The 18,608-nt window shown below is 40.2% G+C and overlaps 1 protein-coding gene and 1 pseudogene across 1 annotated transcript in view; one reads left to right on the forward strand and one right to left on the reverse strand.

Moving 5' to 3' along the window:
• The first annotated feature begins 1,822 nt into the window (after window positions 1-1,822).
• Window positions 1,823-6,381, forward strand: LOC123379080 (annotated as a pseudogene).
• An 8,911-nt stretch (window positions 6,382-15,292) lies between these two features.
• NDC1 (NDC1 transmembrane nucleoporin) overlaps window positions 15,293-18,608 on the reverse strand; it is a 47,062-nt gene continuing 43,746 nt past the window's right edge. Inside the window, exon 18 of the mRNA XM_006934756.3 lies at window positions 15,293-17,845. Coding sequence (XP_006934818.1) covers window positions 17,782-17,845 — 64 coding nt within the window. The 3' untranslated portion in view covers window positions 15,293-17,781. The remainder of the gene's footprint in view (window positions 17,846-18,608) is intronic.

The following is an 18,608-nucleotide window of genomic DNA, read 5'->3' on the forward strand; positions in this document are numbered from 1 at the left end:
GAGAGCAGGGGCAGCCTTTTGCCTTTGTAACTCCAGAACCTAGAACAGATTCTAGCACAAAGTCAGTACTAGATAAATGTTTATGGAATGCTGATTGAATTATTAAAGACTGACCACTACTCCATTCGCTTAACTGCATTTCTAGCTAAGTGCTTCTTCAACCTATCATGACTTCCCCACTCACCATCTTTGTCCACGGTCTTAAGAATATACTCAGCAAATGGTTGAGGCAAAAATAGACATTTCTGGGTATCTAAGGGTCTCCTGTGTCCTGGAGATATGCAAAAGGAGAAGGAATAGAGGTGATGAATGCTGCACTGCTTACCCTGCCTCTATTTCTTGCAGCAAGAGAAGAATTAACATTCACTGGGGAACCTACTATGTGCCAGATAGTATGGCTGACACTCTTCATATGTGATCTCATTTTATCCTGAAAACTCTGAGAGAGAGATTCTCTTTCCCATTTTGTAGGTAGTTCCAAATTAAGTGATTTACTAAAGTTCTCAGTCAAGAGTCCCAAGACGAATCATTTGAGAAAAACATAGTCTCTTCAACAAATGGTCCTGGGACAACTGGATATCCATATGCAAAAGAATAAGTTGAATCCCCATCTCGTACCATCTACAAAAAGTAACTCAAATGTTCCTAAATGCAAGAGCTAAAAACCATAAAATGCTTAGAAGAAAATGTAGGGGTAATCTTTGTGACCTTGGATTTGGGCAATAGATTCTTAGATGTGAAACCAAAAACAGAAGCAACAAAATTTAAAAAAGAAAAAAAGGACTTCAACACAATTAAAAGCTTTTGTGCATCAAAGGGACATTATGAAGATAGTGAAAAGACAACGTACAGAATGGGAGAAAATATTTGCAAATCATACATTTGATAAGTGTTTGGTATCCAGAGTATATAAAGAACTCATATAACCCAACAGCAAAAAGACAATCCAGTTAAAACACGGGCAAAGGACTTGAACAGACATTTCTCCAAAGAAGATGTACAAATGGTCAACAAGTACATGAAAAGATGCTCACCCTTACTAGTCATTAGGGAAATGCAAATCAAAACTACAATGAGGTATCACTTCACACCCACTAGGATGGCTATAATTAAAAAAAAAAAACAAAAAAAAAACAAGTGTTGGTGAGGATGTAGAGGAATTGGAACCTTCATATATTTCTAGTAGGAATGTAAAATGGTTCAGCCATTGTGGAAAATAGTTTGATGGTTCCTCAAAAATTTTAACATAGAATTACCATATGACCCAGCAAGTCCACTCCTAACTATCTACCCAAAAGAACACTGCTGTGGAAACAATCCAAATGTTCACCAGGATGAATGAACAAACTGTACACACACACACACACAAATGGCATACTATTCAGCCTTAAAAAGGAATGAAGTACTGTTACATGTTACAACCTGGATGAACCTCAAGACACAAAAGGATTCCACTTATATGATATCTTTTTTTTAGTGTTTATTTGTTTTTGACAGAGAGAAACAGAGAGAGACTGGCCGTGAATGAGGGAGGGGCAGAGAGAGAGGGGGACAAAAGATCTGAGGCGGGCTCTGTGCTGACGGCAGACAGATCCAATGCCAGGCTCAAACTCACGAACTGTGAGATGGTGACCTGAGCCAAAGTCGGACACTCAACTGACTGAGCCACCCAGGTGCCCCATAGGACATATTCTTTTTTTTTTTTTTTTAACATTTATTCATTTTTGAGAGACAGAATGTGAGTGGGGGAGAGGCAGAGAGAGAGGGAGACACAGAATCAGAAGCAGGCTCCAGGCTCTGAGCTGTCAGCCCCTAGCCCAATGCGAGACTCGAACTCATGGACTGCAAGATCATGACCTGAGCCGAGGTCGGACACTTAACTGACTGAACCACCCAGGCGTCCCCTGTACGATATATTCTTAGTAGGTAAATCCGTAGAGACAGAAAGCAGATTGGTGGTAGCCAGGGGCTAATGGGGATTATCTGCTTAATGGCTACAGGTTTTCTTTTAGGCTAAGGAAAAATTTTTGGAATTAGATAAAGATGATGGTTGCACAGCACTGTGAATGTACTAAATGCCACTGAATTACTCACTTTTAAGTAGTTAATTTTATGTTACATGAATTTTACTGCAATAAAAATTTTTGACTTAATTAAAATTAAAGATTGTGTGCCTGAGTACAAAGCTTGGGTTTCCTTCACTGCACTTAGAGAGAGAGCACGCACACATGGATGGGGGAAAGGGGCAGAGGGAAAGAGAGAGAAAGAATCCCAAGTAAGCTCCATGCTTGTGTGGAGCCTGACGCGGAGCTCGATCTCACCACCTTGGGATCATGACCTGTGCCGAAATCAAGAGTTGGACGCTCAACTGACTGAGCCACCCAGGAGTCCCAAAGATGCTCTATTTTAGAACAAAGAAAAACCCCTGAAGAATCCTAATATGGAACACAGTCATAAAGGACCAATAAAGATGTTCTGGATAAAATCTCAAATATGATTAGGGAGAATAAGAACCAACTGAAAGTAGGAATAGGAAGGAACTTTCTTAACTAGAAAAAGGGCATCTACAAAAACAAAACCTACCATCACACATTTACACTATACTTAGTGGTAAAAGATGAATGATTTTCCCCTAAGATTAAGAACAAATAAGGATATCTGCTTTCACTATTCCTATTCAGCAATCACACTAGAGGTCCTAAGCAAGTGCAGTAAGGCAAGGGGGAAAAAAATTGACACACGCAAGTTGGAAAGTAAGAACTAATATTCTCTATTGGCAGGCAACATTATCATCAATGTATAAAATCCCATGGAAACTATCCCAAAAACCCTCCTAGAGCTAATAAATGATGAGTTTATCAAGGTTGCAGGATACAAGGTTAATACAGAAAAATCCATCACGTTTATATATACTAGCAATAAACCACTAGAAATTTTTTTTTTTAATTTTGCCCATTCTCTTTTCCCCATCTTCCGATGTCACCATAACAGTGAGCATGAACATCCTGGCAGATGCTCTCAAGAGCATTAACGTGACAGGAGAGACAAACGCCAGGGCCTTATTAGGCCATGCTCCAAAGTCATCATCCGGTTTCTAACTGTGATGATGGAGCACAGTTACATTGGCAAATTGGAAATCACTGATATTCACAGAGCTGGGAAAATTGTTGTGAACCTCACAGGCAGGTTAAACAAGTGTGGAGTGATCAGCCCCAGGTTTGCTGTACAACTTAAAGATCTAGAAAAATGGCAGAATAATCTGTTTCCGTGTCACCAGCTTGGTTTCATTGTACTGACAACCTCAGCTGGCATCATGAACCATGAAGAAGCAAGATGAAAACACACAGGAGGGGGAAAAAATCCTGGGATTTTTTTCCTAGGGATGGAATACATACATGCAAATAAAATGCCTCAATGGACAAAAAAAAAAAAAAAAAAAACTTGGTTGAGCGTCCAGCTTCAGCTCAGGTCATGATCTCAGTTGGTGAGTTCAAGCCCTGCGTCGGGCTCTGTGCTGACAACTCAGAGCCTGGAGCATACTTCAGATTCTGTGTGTGTGTGGGTGTGTGTGTGTGTGTGTGTGTGTGTCTGCCCCTTACAGGCTCATGCTCTGTCTCTCTCTCCTTCAAAAATAAGTAAACAGTAAAAAAAATTTTTTAAAAAGATATAGTTAGATATAAATCTAACAAATAAGTGCAGAATATATATGCTGAAAACTACAAAACTCTGATTAAAGAAATCAAAGTAGATCTAAGTAAACAAAAGAGGTATACTTTATTCATCATTTGGAAGATTAAATATTATTAAGATGTCCATTCTCCCCAGATTAATGTATAAATTCAGCACAACTTCAATCAAAATGCCAGCAGGAGTTTGTTGTTGTTGTTGTTGTTGTTGTTGTTTTTTAAATTTTTTTTTTCAACATTTATTTATTTTTGGGACAGAGAGAGACAGAGCATGAACGGGGGAGGGGCAGAGAGAGAGGGAGACACAGAATCGGAAACAGGCTCCAGGCTCTGAGCCATCAGCCCAGAGCCCGACACGGGGCTTGAACTCACGGACCGTGAGATCGTGACCTGGCTGAAGTCGGACGCTTAACCAACTGCGCCACCCAGGCGCCCCTGTTGTTGTTGTTGTTTTTAATAGAAAGCAACAAGCTGGTTTGAAAAACCTATTTGGAAAGCCAAAGGAATTAGAATGGCCACAGTTATGAAAAAGAAAAAGATGGAGGACTCACTACCTGATTTTAAAACTCAACATAAAGCTATAATAATCAAGACAGTGTGACAATAAATTATATTTTAAAAAATCAAGGCAGTGTGATACTGGCAAAAGGATATTCACATAGATTAATGGAACAGAATATTCCATATTCTATGGAACCCACATATGGCGAAGAGATTTTGTCAAAAGTACAAAACAATTCAGTGGAGAAAGGACAGTCTTTCAACAAATAGTGCTGGAGTACCTGAATATACATATACAAAAAAACAAACCTCAGCCTATACATCACACGCTATAAAAAATTAACTCAAAATGGATCAAAATGCAAAGCTGCGACTTCTGGAAGAAAATAGAGAAGAAAATACTTGTGACTTCAGATTAGGTGAAGAGTAATTAGATATGATGCCAAAAGCACAATCCATAAAGAAAAAAAGTGTTAAATTGGACTTGATAAAAAATTAAAATTTTTGCTCTTCAAAAGCCACTATTAAGAGAATGAAAGGACAAGCCACAAACAGGGAGAAAATATTTGCAAATCATATATCCAACTAATGACTTGCATTCAGAATTTCTGAAGAACTCTCACAACTTAAGAAAAAGAAAACAACCAACGGTTTTAAATGGGCAAAAGATCTGAACAGATACTTCACCAAAGAAAATATGCAAAATAAGTACATAAAAAGATGTTCATCATCATTAGTCATGAGGGAATGCAAATGATAAACACACTGCAATACCATTACACATCTATTAGAATGGTTATAATTTTAAATTTAAAAATAAAATTTTAAAAATATCAAATGCTGGCAAGGATGTGAAGCAAGTGAAACTCACATAAATTGCTGGTAGAAATGCAAAAAGGCACAACCACTTTGGAAAAGTTTGATATTTTCTTACAAAGTTAAACATAATACTTGCCATACAACCCATACAAGCCAGCAACCTCCTTCCCAGTTTGAAATGAAAATCTAGGTTTACACAAAAACCTGTACACAAAGATTTTTTAGGAACATTGTTTGTAATCTTCAAAAATAGAAAACCAAATGTTCCTCAACTGCAGAGCAGATAAACCATGGTAAATGCACAGAATGAAATACTATTCAACAGTAACATAAAGTTGATTATTGACATACATAACAACATGGATGAATCAGATGTATCATGCTGAGTAAAAGAAGCCAGACTCAGCGTGCCTAGGGTGGCTCAGTAGGTTGAATCTGACTCTTGATTTTGGCTCAGGTCATGATCCAGACTCACGGTTCATGAGTTCCAGCCCTGCATCAGGCTCTGCACTGACAGTGAGGAGTCTGCTTGGGATTCTCTCTCTCTCTCCTCCCTCTCTCTGCCTCTCCCCCACTCATTCCTGCCCCACACTCTCAAAATGAATAAATAAATCTTAAAAAAAAAAAAAAAAAAAAAAAAAGAAGAAGCCAGACTCAAAAAACTACATACTGTATGATTCCATTGATGTAACATTCTGGAAAGGCAAAATTATAAAGAACAGATCAACAATTGCCAGGAGTTAAGGGTTAGAAAAGATCTGACTACAAGAAATGAGGCAATTTGGGGGAGGAAGGGCCACGATAGAACTGTTCTGTATCTTGATTGTGGCAGTGTTTACACGACTCTATGCATTTATCAAAGCCCTTAGATCTGTACACAGTGAATTTTACTGTATGTAAATTAAAAACAGAGTCAAGTTGGTTATTCCTAAAAGTGGAGTCTCTTCTAAATGACGCCTTAGGCTCATCAAACTCTCTCTACAAATAAAAACTGATAAATGGCTTGAGAAGTCAAGTTTCTCCCCACCCCCTCCTTCTCCTTTCTCCTCTCCTCCTGTTTTCTCTTACATGAATGATGGCACCATCAAGCTGGGATCCTAGGGGTTATCCCAGGCTCCTTCTCTCCCTCCACCCACATCTAGACTCCAAGGCCTGTAATTCCTACCTCCCGTGTACTTCCTGTAAGTGCTCCTTCTCTCCATCTCTACACTGTGGCCTTCACCAGGCCTCATCATCTCTAGTCTGTATCACTGGACCAGCTTCCCATCTGGGTCTGCTGCCTGGCCCCTGCAATCCAACCTCCTCCCTGCAGCCAGAGTGGTCTTTCTAAATTACTAATCCCACCATGTTGCTCTCCTAGCTGAAAGCCTTCTGAGTGCCCCCAGCTCTTTGGGGGCAGGAATTGTGCCACTCTAGCCCTGGTACTGAGCACCTGGTATGTGCCTGGTGTCCATGCACACTCAGTGAATTATGGTTGAATAGATGCATAAGTTAATAGAGTGAATTAAGGAGTTGCCAAAGGATGTGAAGACCCTCCAGAAACTCATTCTGAGAGATCAGAGGTAGTGTATGCACATTCCCATCCATCTTGATCCAACAATATTGACTGAGCACCTACCATGCCCAGGATCTGTTCTAAGGAGCCAGAGACTTATGGAGCTTCCAAGTGGTAGTGGACAGAAAGTATTCAACTAATCATACAAATCCATGCACGTACGTGAATCATACAATTGAACAAAGATATAAGGTCCTGAAGGATAAACGCCCCATGTGATGAGAGGCTGTGAAGTAGGCAGGGGTGTTGGGGGCTTGATGAAGTCTAAAGGGTCACAGAAGGCTTCCCTGAGGAGGTGATGATTCAGATGGAATCTTGGAGGAAACAAAGTCGCTGGTCTCAGAGCTGAGGAAGAGCTTTCCAGCAGATGGCTGAGCATGTGCAAAAAGCCCTGAGATGAGAGGAACGAAGATCCCTTCCAGGCAGCAAAAGAAGGGCAGTGTGAATGGAAGCCGGTGAGTGAGGGGAGGGGAGGCCCCAGATGAGGCCAGGGAAGGGAAAGGGCTGGATCCAAAACTGATGAAGAATTTTAGGCTGGAGACTGACATAATCAGATCTGTTCTGAAAATACCATTCTACCTGTTGTGTAGAAAGTTGATTGAGAAAGAGGCAAGTGCAGATGCTGTCAGAATCATCAGGCCTAGTCCCAAAGAGCAACGCTGGGGAGCCTGGACTCAGGTGGCCAGGGTTGGTGGGGATGGACAGAAGTGGCTAAATGCAGCTTTATTTAGGAAGTTAACCTGACAGGCCCGGGTGATGGGGGCGACAGAGATGGAAGGGAAGGGAGAGGTCAAGCATTTGGAAGTTGCAGTTTTCAACTTTGGAACTTCCCCTGGGTGGCCCAAGGCATCCCTCATCCTTAATGGTGGTTTCTGGAAGCCACGTTGCCGCAATTACCAGGCCACTAAGTTATACCCCTTCCTCACTCTCATTACTGGGCAACTGCTCTCCCATAAAAACTTTAGTTGGCTTTCAGCACATCACTGTATTTGTCAGGAAACAGAACCAGACAATATAGTAGCCTCTTAAGTAGTCTCCCTGCTTTCATTCTTACCAGCCACCCCCTCTCCCCCGTCTACTTTCCACAGAACAGATTGAATTTTGAAAAAACATACGTGGGCCCAAGTTACTCCTTTGCTCAGAACTTTCCAATGGTTGCCTCTGACTCAGAGTAAAAGCAAAGTCCTTACTGTAGCCTACCAGTCCGGACGTGGATTGGTCCTCTCCTACATCGCTGACCTCACCTCTGCCACCCCCCACTGTGCCCAGCCACTCTGCCCTCTTTGCTATCCCTTGAACTTATCAAGCGCACTCTGGTATTGGGGTCCTGCTTTCTGGGACTTTTCTCCCAGTTATCTGGCCAAACATCACTTTACCAGGAAGGCCTTCCCTGACCTCCCCACCTAAAATGGACGACTCTGCTAGTTACTACCTACTTGCTGTATCTACTTGCTTTTCAGAATACTCACCATCACGTGACGTTGGTTTATATTCATTGCCTATCTCCTCCAACTACAGCCTTAGTTTGCCTACTCTGAGCTACTTGCTATCCATATGAAAACGTGTCAAATATTTGCTGACAAAGAGAATAAGCCAGTTCCATCTTATTATTTAAGAAGATCTAAAAGGGTAATATGGTCTTCTGTCCTAATAATAACAATAATTGTTATTATTATCATAGTTAATAGCAACCACGAAAACATTACAATTTTTGAAATAAGAATGATGGACTTCAGTATACCAGGCCAATTTGTAAGGCTGACTCCAGAACCCAGTGTCCTTTTATAGCAGCCCAAAAGATACAAAGCTTTTCTTACTGTTCTCACATGACCTCTTCAGTGAGAACGAGGCGGGGCAAACTGACCACTCGTTATCTGGTGATGGACACAGCTGTCCTCTCATAACTGTCTAGCTTTGTGGAAAATCCTGGTGACTTATTCATGTTTTAAAACACGAATAAATAAAAGTCCACTAAAACAGATTTATCTTTTCATTCACAAACAGTACTTCTGTCCAAAGTTAGGAGGTTTTCCATTGGACTTGTACATTGAAATAAGAATTCTCTTTACTAAACTTGATTCAACTAAATAAGTCTTAAGCTTGAGACATATTTGGAGACGATGTTCCATTTTCACGAGGAGAAGGAGCAAAGCCTGACAGAGCATCACAGTTCCGTTTCAAAGAAGACAAGGAGTAAAGTCTAGATTCTGCAAGAAAATCACAGGCTGAAATTTGCAAAGGAAAAATAGCAAGCTATTTCTAAGGTTTTGCTTCAAAAATACATACTCCTCTCACACATTCTTGGGGATTGTTTCTTCAAGATGATAAAATATTCCTTCCTGGGGCGGGGGGGGGGGGGAGTGGAGGGGTTGGGATGGGAAGTACAGCTCCCAAGAAAATTAAGAGCCTGGCTTTGAAGACAGATCTCCATGCATCTGAATCCCATCTCTATTAGTTGTGTGCCCTTGGGCAAATCGTGTCATTTCTCGCCTCAGCCTCCTCTCCTAGAAAACTGAGGTAAACGACATAACCCTGACAGATAAATGGCTATTAAAGATAATGTGTATGGAGTACGGAACCTGTTGTCCAGCACCCAGCAGGTGCTCAATAAACGGTAGCAGTTATTGCTCTATGAGCATCTATCTACAGAATCCCACTCAAGCCATCAGCACTTTCAAATGTAAGATACTAAAACAATCGATTTTAAAAGAACACTTAGAAAATACAGAAAAAAATAAATCTCCACCAGTACTATGAATAAAATCCCCCCCCTAAACAAATGAGAAGTGGTGTGGACTGCAGACATCTCTCCTTTAACAACTTTGAAATAGTGACCTCTGCTGGTCAGTGGAAAACCAGAGCTTTCCAGCCAACTCTTTCATGATTGAGCAAGGGTTGAGTCAGCGAGGCTTGGTCCCTGTCCCTGGAACAAAAACCAGGTGTTGCATTACAAGGGACAGAAATCGTCACAAGGGTTACCACGATGTAATTGGGATGTTAACAAAATTAAAGGCCGGCCTTTCCATTTGCTCATCTGCCCAGAAGAATCTTTTTTTCAAACCCCGTGGTCTCCTATTTTTAAAATGTCATAATTGCATGCAAATGTTACAGCTGAAAAACAACGCAAGGGGCATTAAAAATCAATCTTCCATGTAAGCCTCAGATTTTCCAGCATGAAGATCCAAAAGCAGAAGTGGTGACAAATGTGTAGAAAACAGAGTGAAAAAGTCAGAATGCATCATTAAGAATATTACAACAAAAGGAGGGAAAAAAAATCTTTGGGAATGAATACACGTCTGATTCAGCTGGGGTAAACAGCCAACTACAAAGAAGGCTTTAAAGAACCCTGCAAACTTCTTACAGATATGACCCAGAAATCCAATTAGGAAGCCGCCATGTCCCTTCTGTTCAGTCAGAAATACACTTGATGGAAGAGGCTACTTAAGAGTCTGTGGGCTGGGACATTTAGACATGAAACACATTCCTACTGCTTAAGGTGTGAAATAAAATAGAGGTTGAAAACTGGCAGCCAAAGGGCCATGTCGTTTGGTTTGGCACTTGCCCTATTTTTTAAATTAGTTTCCAACACTTTAGAAATGGAGATTTCACATCAAAATCTGAATTTCTGCCTTCTTATAAACAACAAATGGAGAGATCTAGTCCTCTCAGGCCAACATTCTCCCACAGCGACAACCAACTAGGGCCAAGCAGTCGCGGTCCTCCCTCCAGATGGGGCGCGTGCTCTCTGGTCTGCCTCGCTCATCACATCACCTGTCTGGCTTTTCCAAGTGCTTGAGTCTGAGACTCTGGATTTCTAAAAGCCCAAAGGCACTGATGATGAACCCAGTTCAGTTCAAACAAGTATCAACCACATGCCAGGCACTTAACATAGGCACTGGGGTTATAAAAAATGAGATATCACCCCTGAACCCAAGGAACTCACAGATTTCAGTTTCCAGTGAGAGCTAGTAAATTGGAAATTATAATACATTTCCACACATGCACTGAAAAGGCATAGGAATGGTAAAGACTAACGTGATTAAGTTCACTTTCTAGCTTCTTGAGATGGTACTTAACTCACTCATTTCAGTCTTTCTTCTTTTCTGCTATATGCATTTAAGGGTATACGTTTCCCTCCAAGCATAGCATTAGCTGTATCTCATAAGTTCAACATGTATTTTTATTATTGCCCATTTAAAATAATTTTTCCCACCCATGTGGTTTCTTCTTTGACCTGTGGGCTATTTAAAAGTGTAGTTCTTATTTTCCAAACATATGGAGTGTTCTAATTATCACTTTTAACTGATCTCTACCTTAATTGTCCTATGGCCAACATACTCTACATGATTTTAATCCGTTGAAATTTGTTGAGACTTGCTTTATGGACCCACATATGGCCAGCTTTGTAAATGTTCAGTGTAAGCCTGAAGAGAATGTGTGTTCTTCAGTTGTTAGGTGCCATGTTCCCTATGTGTCCATTGGGTCAGATTTGCTGCTCATGTCATTTAAATATTCTACATCCTTACTGATTTCTAAAACCCACTTGTCCTATCAGTCACTAAGAGAGGTATGTAAAATACCTTGTTATACTGTGGACTGGTCTATCCCTCCTTGTAAGTGGTTCTGTCCATTATAATGGATATTTTTTGAATTCATAATATTTTTAATTCATATTTTAATTCAAGCGTAACATACATAAAGGACAGAAATCTTATATAGTTCATTGAATTTCCATATGTATACACCCACATAACTCAAATCAAGACAGAGAACATTTCCAGCACTTTAGGATTGCTCACGACTCTCCCATGTCAATATACCGCCCCTCTCCCCATTATTCATAGGGTGAAAACATAGGGCGCTGTGCTTGAAATGTATATAAATATAATCACAGTATATATTCCTTTCTGTCTGGCTTCTTTTGCTTAATATTATGTCTATGAACTTCACTCACATTGTTTAACACAGCAGTAGTTCATTCTTTTGATTGCTCTGTAAAATTGTATTGTGAAAGTACAGCACATTTATCCATTCTACCGTAGTGATGGACATTTGAATTGTCTCCAATCTGGGGCTACTGTGAAAAATCCTAAGACTCCTACAAGCATCCTTAGTAAATGAATTTTGGAGGGGGAGATGCACTAATCTCTCTTACATATCTTGGGATATGCACTAATACCAATTAGTGGAACTGGTAGATTCTGGGGTAGGCATATGCTTAGCTTTAGTAGTTACTGCCCATTTGTTCACTCCTTCCAGCAAGTCTATGGGAGTTTTAGTTGCTCCACATCCTCATCAACACCTGTCATTGTCTTTTTTTTTTTTTTTTTTAAGCCCTTCTGATGGGTGAGTAGTGAGATGTCAGTATAGTTGAAATTTTTATTTCTGGGGATACCTGGGGGGCTCAGTCTGTTAAGCGGCCAGCTCTTGATCTCAGCTCAGGTCATGATCTCGCAGTTGTGGAATCAAGCCATGCGTTGGGCTCTGTGCTGTCAGCATGGAGCCAGCTTGGGGCTCTCTCTCTCCCTCTCTCTCTGCTCCTCCCCTGCTTGCTCTCTATCTTCTAAAACAAATAAGTTTTTAAAATAGTTTAAATTTGGGGGCACCTAGGTGGCTCAGCTAAGCGTCTGACTTTGGTTCATGTCATAAACGCAGTTTGTGGGTTTGAGCCCCGCGTCAGGCTTTGCGCTGACAGCTCAGAGCCTGGAGCCTGCTTTGGATTCTGTCTCCCTCGCTCTCTGCCCCTCCCCCGCTCATGCTCTGTCTTTCTCAAAAATAAATATTGAAAAAAAAAAAAAAAAGAGTCCACGTATCTTTAAAAGACTGTCAAGGTAAAGGTCTGTGATTTAGAGGTCACCTTTTAATGTTTGCCTGCCAGGGAACATCCCATAGATCTTCCAGGACTGCTTTACCACCAGGATCACTTGCAAGGCACACTCAACAGAATCTGATAAGACGTGTGTGCAGAGAGAACATGAGAAGTTGAGAGCAAGGCAGAGTCACACAGCTCCTGCAAAATAATACAAGTGACAAAGCAAGCTAGCACCAGGACACCTAAGGAGATGCTGCATTTAGTGCTGAAAGGGTCCGTAAAGGAAGTGGGCACAAATGCAAGCAACAGCTATTGCTTGGAGTAGGCTAGAGCCAGAATAGATGCTCAATCAGCAAACAGCAACAGCAAGACAGATCAATTTTGACTTCTTTTGTCTTTTGTTTTTAATGTTTATTTCTGAAAGAGCATGAGCAGGGGAAGGGCAGAGAGACAGGGAGACAGAAGATCTGAAGCAGGCTCTGCACTGACAGCACAGGGCCCAATGAGGGGCTCAAACTCATGAACCATGAGATCATGACATGAGCTGAAGTTGGAGGCTTAACTGACTGAGCCGCCCGGGCGCCCCAGGACACGTCAATTTTGTAAATAAATAGGGAAAGGTTCTGTGGGTACATGCGGTGCCTCCATTTACTTCTCTCACACAGGGTGGAGAACCCTTTGAGGACAAGGTCTATGACCTTGTACGATCAGAGCCTATCACAGGGTCTGGTATACAGTAGGCAGTGAGTGAATGCTGGATGAGTGAATGGAAGAATTAACAGCATTTTACAAAAATGCTACAACACCTTGTCTTAAATGCCCAAGGCCAGATGTTTCAGAATACAGTTTTTCAGGTGTTAGGTAATCACGATGTGTATTACATAACACTCTCATGGGGTCTGGGACAGCACCTCATAAGCAAACATACTACAGCAAACGTAAGCATAGTCTCACTATGTGGAATAAATTAAGTCTACAAAGAGCCTCACATCAGGTCAGGTTTTGCTGCCAAATAAATTTTGTCACAAAACTTACCAACAAAAAAACGCTCTAGATTTCAGACTTTGTAGACAAAGCTCTGCTAAAGATGAAAACTAAAGTAACCATAGAAAGGACTACTAACTTTCACTTATTTATTGGGAAACCGTGGTTAGTGGAGCACATAGTCTCCATGGGTTCACAGATAAATTTAACCGCTGATTAGACTTACTGGAAGAAAATGATAGGTCAGAAGAAACTATCCAAAATAAAGCATAGAAAGTCAAAAATATTAAAATAGAGAAGACGAATTAAGACACATATGGTATATTAAGAAAGTGTAACTGGAATCCTGGAAAGAGAGAGAGCTCATAGTCTAAAAGGAGATACATATTATAATCAGTTAAATTACAAATCAATGTGATAAGTACAAAGAGGGAATGACAACACGTTGAAAAAAACACATCGAATTCTATCTGGGAGTATGTAGAAAGGCTAAGCTCATCCTGAAGACCAGGAAGTATGCCAAGACACAAACCCAGGCAAAGGGAACATGAACATGAGTATATAATGACATGGAAGGGCAGTTCATGTTCTATCACTTGCTGCAATTTCAAAGTAAGTATATGAACACCTATTTCTCAGCCTTTGGGGTCTAACCATATTCTTCACGCTTTCCAATAAGTGCATCAGAAGTATGCCTTATAGCAAATGATGGTTCACATGCTTCAGACACTCATCTGAGAGCACCACATAGAAGACCATCCGCTAGGGCCATGGTTCTCAAAGTGAGGTCTCCTAACTAGCAGCATCGGCACCACCTGACCCTTGCCAGAAATACAAACTCTTGGGCCCCACCCCAAACTTACTGAATCAGAAAACTCTGGAGGTGGGGCCTAGCCATCTGTTTTAACAAGCTTTCCAAGGGATTCCAACGTATGCTAAGTTTGAGAACTCCTGATCTAAAATAAACTCTTCTCACAGTGTGATTCTCAGACCACTGCTTAGAATTTGTTACAAACTACATCTCTTGGGAACCAGCACACAGGCATCATCTGTACCAAAGTGGAGCCTGGACTCTACACCTCTAATAAGCACTCTCTGAGAGGCTCATGTTTCTGATTCCAAGTTTCAAATGCCACTGCATTAGATTATAAACTTCTCAAGGGCAAGCAAGAACTGTCTTGTTCACAGTTCAATTTGTTTCCAATAGCTGGGCTGTAACAGACATTCAGTGAATGTTTTTGAATGATTAGCTAGCTCTGGATCAACCTGCACATCAGTACAGCAACTGCCAAGGTTGCTTAGGACCATGACTGAGAACTACAGGCCTATGTGCTTGTCCTACCTTGTCTTATACCCCTTAAAACAAGAACAATTTTGTCTATTTTAAAACGGTGGTCAGCAGCTTGCTAATAACAGCTGGATTATTAACTGAGGAATTAAAGCCATCTTTGTTTTAAGCTATTTGGTTTTAAAGAAAGAGAACTATGGGTTGGGAGAGCATAAGAGGGAGTTGAGGGCCTTAGTGTAGTGCCTCAACAACCTCGAGGTGACGTTCAGACTGAGACTAATTTAAGTAAAGTTGACAGACATAACCGTGAGCCTGGGGAATATGAGCCATTCAGAAACAGTATACTGGCAAGAAAAGAAAATTCTATTAAGAGATGGCTTTCAGCACCTACATCCTTTGCTTAGTTCTGGAAGAAAGGCAGCCAAGACAAGGAAGAAAGAGACCTTCAGAATTCAGGTTCCTTGGTTATCGTTGAACACAGATATCCACCAAATTAGTTCAGTTAGGGGCAATAGCTAATTTATCAAGAAGTTAAACCTTTTCAAGTTTTGTAAGCAACTGAGGCTTGATTGACAGGGCTAAAAGAACACACACACACCAGATATTAAATAAATGACCTTAAGGATACACATATTTTAACAGTCCCATTTAGCAAAACTGTCGATTTATTTTTCTACCCAATTCAGTATCAGTGATATACAAAAGGATAAAATAGATTACCACATTTACAGGAAGATACACAAACCAACTATCAAGGAACAATCCAGCAAAGTAACAAATTGTTGCTTACACACATCTACTCAAGGGTATATACACGGTTCATTCTAGGACAGTTTCCCGGTTCCCCAGGAAAGAAGCTACCTGAATTTATACCCCCCATAAGGTGAAGCAAACATTACAAGTGCTGAAAAGAACCATGTTTTGTACTGACAGAGAAACACTTTTAAAGAACACTCTCTAATTTTCAGGTCAATGTTATAGAGCACCTGTGGGCTCACAGGCAGGATAGGACTTCGTCAAAGGAAATGCTTCCCTCCTCTTAGCCTTTCTAAGACCCTCCTCCTTGTACACAGGAGAGGGAGCTCCCTTTAATAACAGGTGGCCGAGCAATACCCTACCTCAGCGGATGGTGTGTAGGTTATCAACACATAATGGGGAAAAGGAACTACCTCTCTTATCTACTAAATACAATCCACATTTGGGCGGAGTTTCCAAATCTCCACCAGGCGGACATTATGTGACCTGTATTTTGTACACAACACATTCCCTTGAGAGAAAATAGGGATGAACACCTCTCAAATTTTCACATTGTTCATCACATGTACCTTTTCCCAAAGCATATGAGAAATGGCAAAAACCTAAGCCTGGCCAGATACTTTACCCAAGTCACTGAAAGCTTACAGGAACCATCTCTTCGTCAATCTCCAGGATCCAGTGGGTGAAGTGCCACAATTCTTTAAGGGAAGCAGAAGGTTAAGAGTCCTTTTCTCCCAAAATGCCTCAGCCAGAGACAGCACAGACAGTGCAACAGAAAAAGCTCAACGGCTCCAAAACATGGAATTCAACAGTCTTCAGTCAACCTCGCCACACTCTTCTGGCCATCTCCAAGGAATTACCACATTCGAAATTCAATTTTCATATTCAAAAAAGAGATCACTCCACTTCAGATGAGAAAAAATAAAGCAATGGCAATTAGCCTAAATACTCCAAACACTTGACAACTGGGGAACTGTCTCCTAAAGACGCTCAAAAGGCCAGCAGGATTCATTTATAATTTGGCATGCGCTGGTTGATGGGGCAACAAATAAAAGGAATAAAGATATAATACATCAAGTAATCAGACAAATGGCAGACATACATACCACATTAAAGATTCATATACAATACTGTGCTGACTTTAAAGAAAAAACTGGGAAAGGGTGGAAGGAAAAGATAATAGGGAAAGAATTACAAGGGAGCATTTCAGTCTAACGCTAGTCCAGTGAATACTACCAGTGGGATTTCCAATCTTCCATCTCCAAAGAAGCTGATCTAATAAATTGTAAAATTACTTTGCTCATTTTGGGGGCATACAACATACTCCCAAGTACAGTAAGCCCTCTGACATTTTGGTTTCACTTGCTATTTGATGACTAAGTTGTTTCTGGTTGTAAAGATTTTCCTAATATATTTTTATTAGCCAGTTAACACAGCAAAGGCTGCTCCCTCTGTGAGGCCAAACGAGCTTCACCAAATAATTTGATCTAATGAAGATGAAGGGGGGGGGGGGCGGGGGGAAAGGGAAAGTTTCCTGGTTTTTGTTGCAAAACTTCTTCTCTCACTTAAAAAGCTCTGCAATCGCTTAATGTTTTGTTCCAGAAAAAGAAAGCAAAACTAGTTAGGGAAAATACCCATACACTTATTGTTTACTAGCATGATACAAAACAAATTCATAGTTGTCAGTCAATCGTCTTTCAAAAATCAAATATGAATGTTTGATCTTGTAACTTAAGAACTGAATTTTTCCACATTCCTTTATAGAGAGTTAGCATCTGTAAATTGAGACCTTTTTTTTTGGACAATCATGCAAATTTAATTTGTCCCTGGAAAGAAAAACACAACCTACCAGATTAACAAAATATGTCCTTTAAACAATAATTTTTCTGTGAATTTTTCTCCACTATTACCATTTCATCCTTCAGTAAGCAGAAACCACTCTTAAAAAGTTTACGTATTTCGAGTGCACAGAGAGTTAAACTCACAGCAATCAGGAAGACCGAATCAAGTCAATCTATTTTACCTTCTGAACTGGTTCTACTCAGCTCAAAAGTAAATTCTAAACATTTTCCAGTTATTATTATTAAGCTATAGAAGCTAAAGACATTTCTACTGCCAGAGAGGCTTCTGTAAAATTGAATAAAGATTTTATTATACCACACACACAAAAAGCCATCGGTACAGAAAAGGCAGTTTTCGGTTATTCTGTTGAGAATTTCTTTCCATGATTTCTCCCATTAAAGTATAGTTTTCAAAGCAACCACCACGACAAAGGAAGCATCTAATTAGTCCATTTTCTTCTGATCCAAGAATGCTGAACATTTACTGTCCCATCTGTAGCTGTATCAGCAGTGTAATGAACACAGTTTATATTACTGAGCTATTCTTTGAACTCCAAGAACTGTTGAAGTCTTTTCTGATGTTCTGCAGATGCTTGCACAGCACTAAATGAAACATAAATTCAAAGCATAAGCTTTATTTTACATTAAGCATATTAAGTGAACCACAGAGCACAGAGTCAATATTTTTCAAAACAATTAAAAATGAATAGAAATCTTCACTTATTTAGTACTTCTGAGAAAGCTGGATGAAAACCCTCCTTAATCTAATGAGGAGGAGGGCTTGCATTCAGTAACAGCATGCTTCTACCTTCTAAGAGACCAAAGCAAATTAAGACTGACAAGTGAAAGCATCGATTTTAACCTGCTCTGCTGTGGAACCTGCTGTGCAGAGTTCCAGGCCTTGCAGTAGATTTTCTGGATTTTATTATTTTATTTAAACCAGATTCCAACATTATCTTTGAGTTGTGGAGTATTTGAATTGCCTTTAATATAAAATCCTTTAAACTAAAATGTTTGGTTAAAACACAATAGACTCCACTAATCGTTTTCAAAGGTAACAGCTTGGTGGTTTAGATTTAGTTTTCCCTTTGAACATAAGTTATGTCTTGGATGGGGAAATAGAGTTCTCTCCCTACCCTTGCCTCCCACAAAAATACATTACCTTGATAAAAGCGGAGTAAATATATTCTGTAATTAGTATAAAACTTCTTTTCAAATTTTTGGGTAAAAAATGAATAAAGATTCTGGTCTTCTAGTTGAAGATGGTATTATTAAATGATTTAAAAAATCCAGGTTATAAAAGTTACCACTTTTAAAAGTGCCAAAAAAGTCTTCTTACAATAATTCTGCTTCAAATCATCCCAAA

This window comes from Felis catus, chromosome C1 (genome assembly GCF_018350175.1).
Source record: "Felis catus isolate Fca126 chromosome C1, F.catus_Fca126_mat1.0, whole genome shotgun sequence".
NCBI lineage: Eukaryota > Metazoa > Chordata > Mammalia > Carnivora > Felidae > Felis > Felis catus.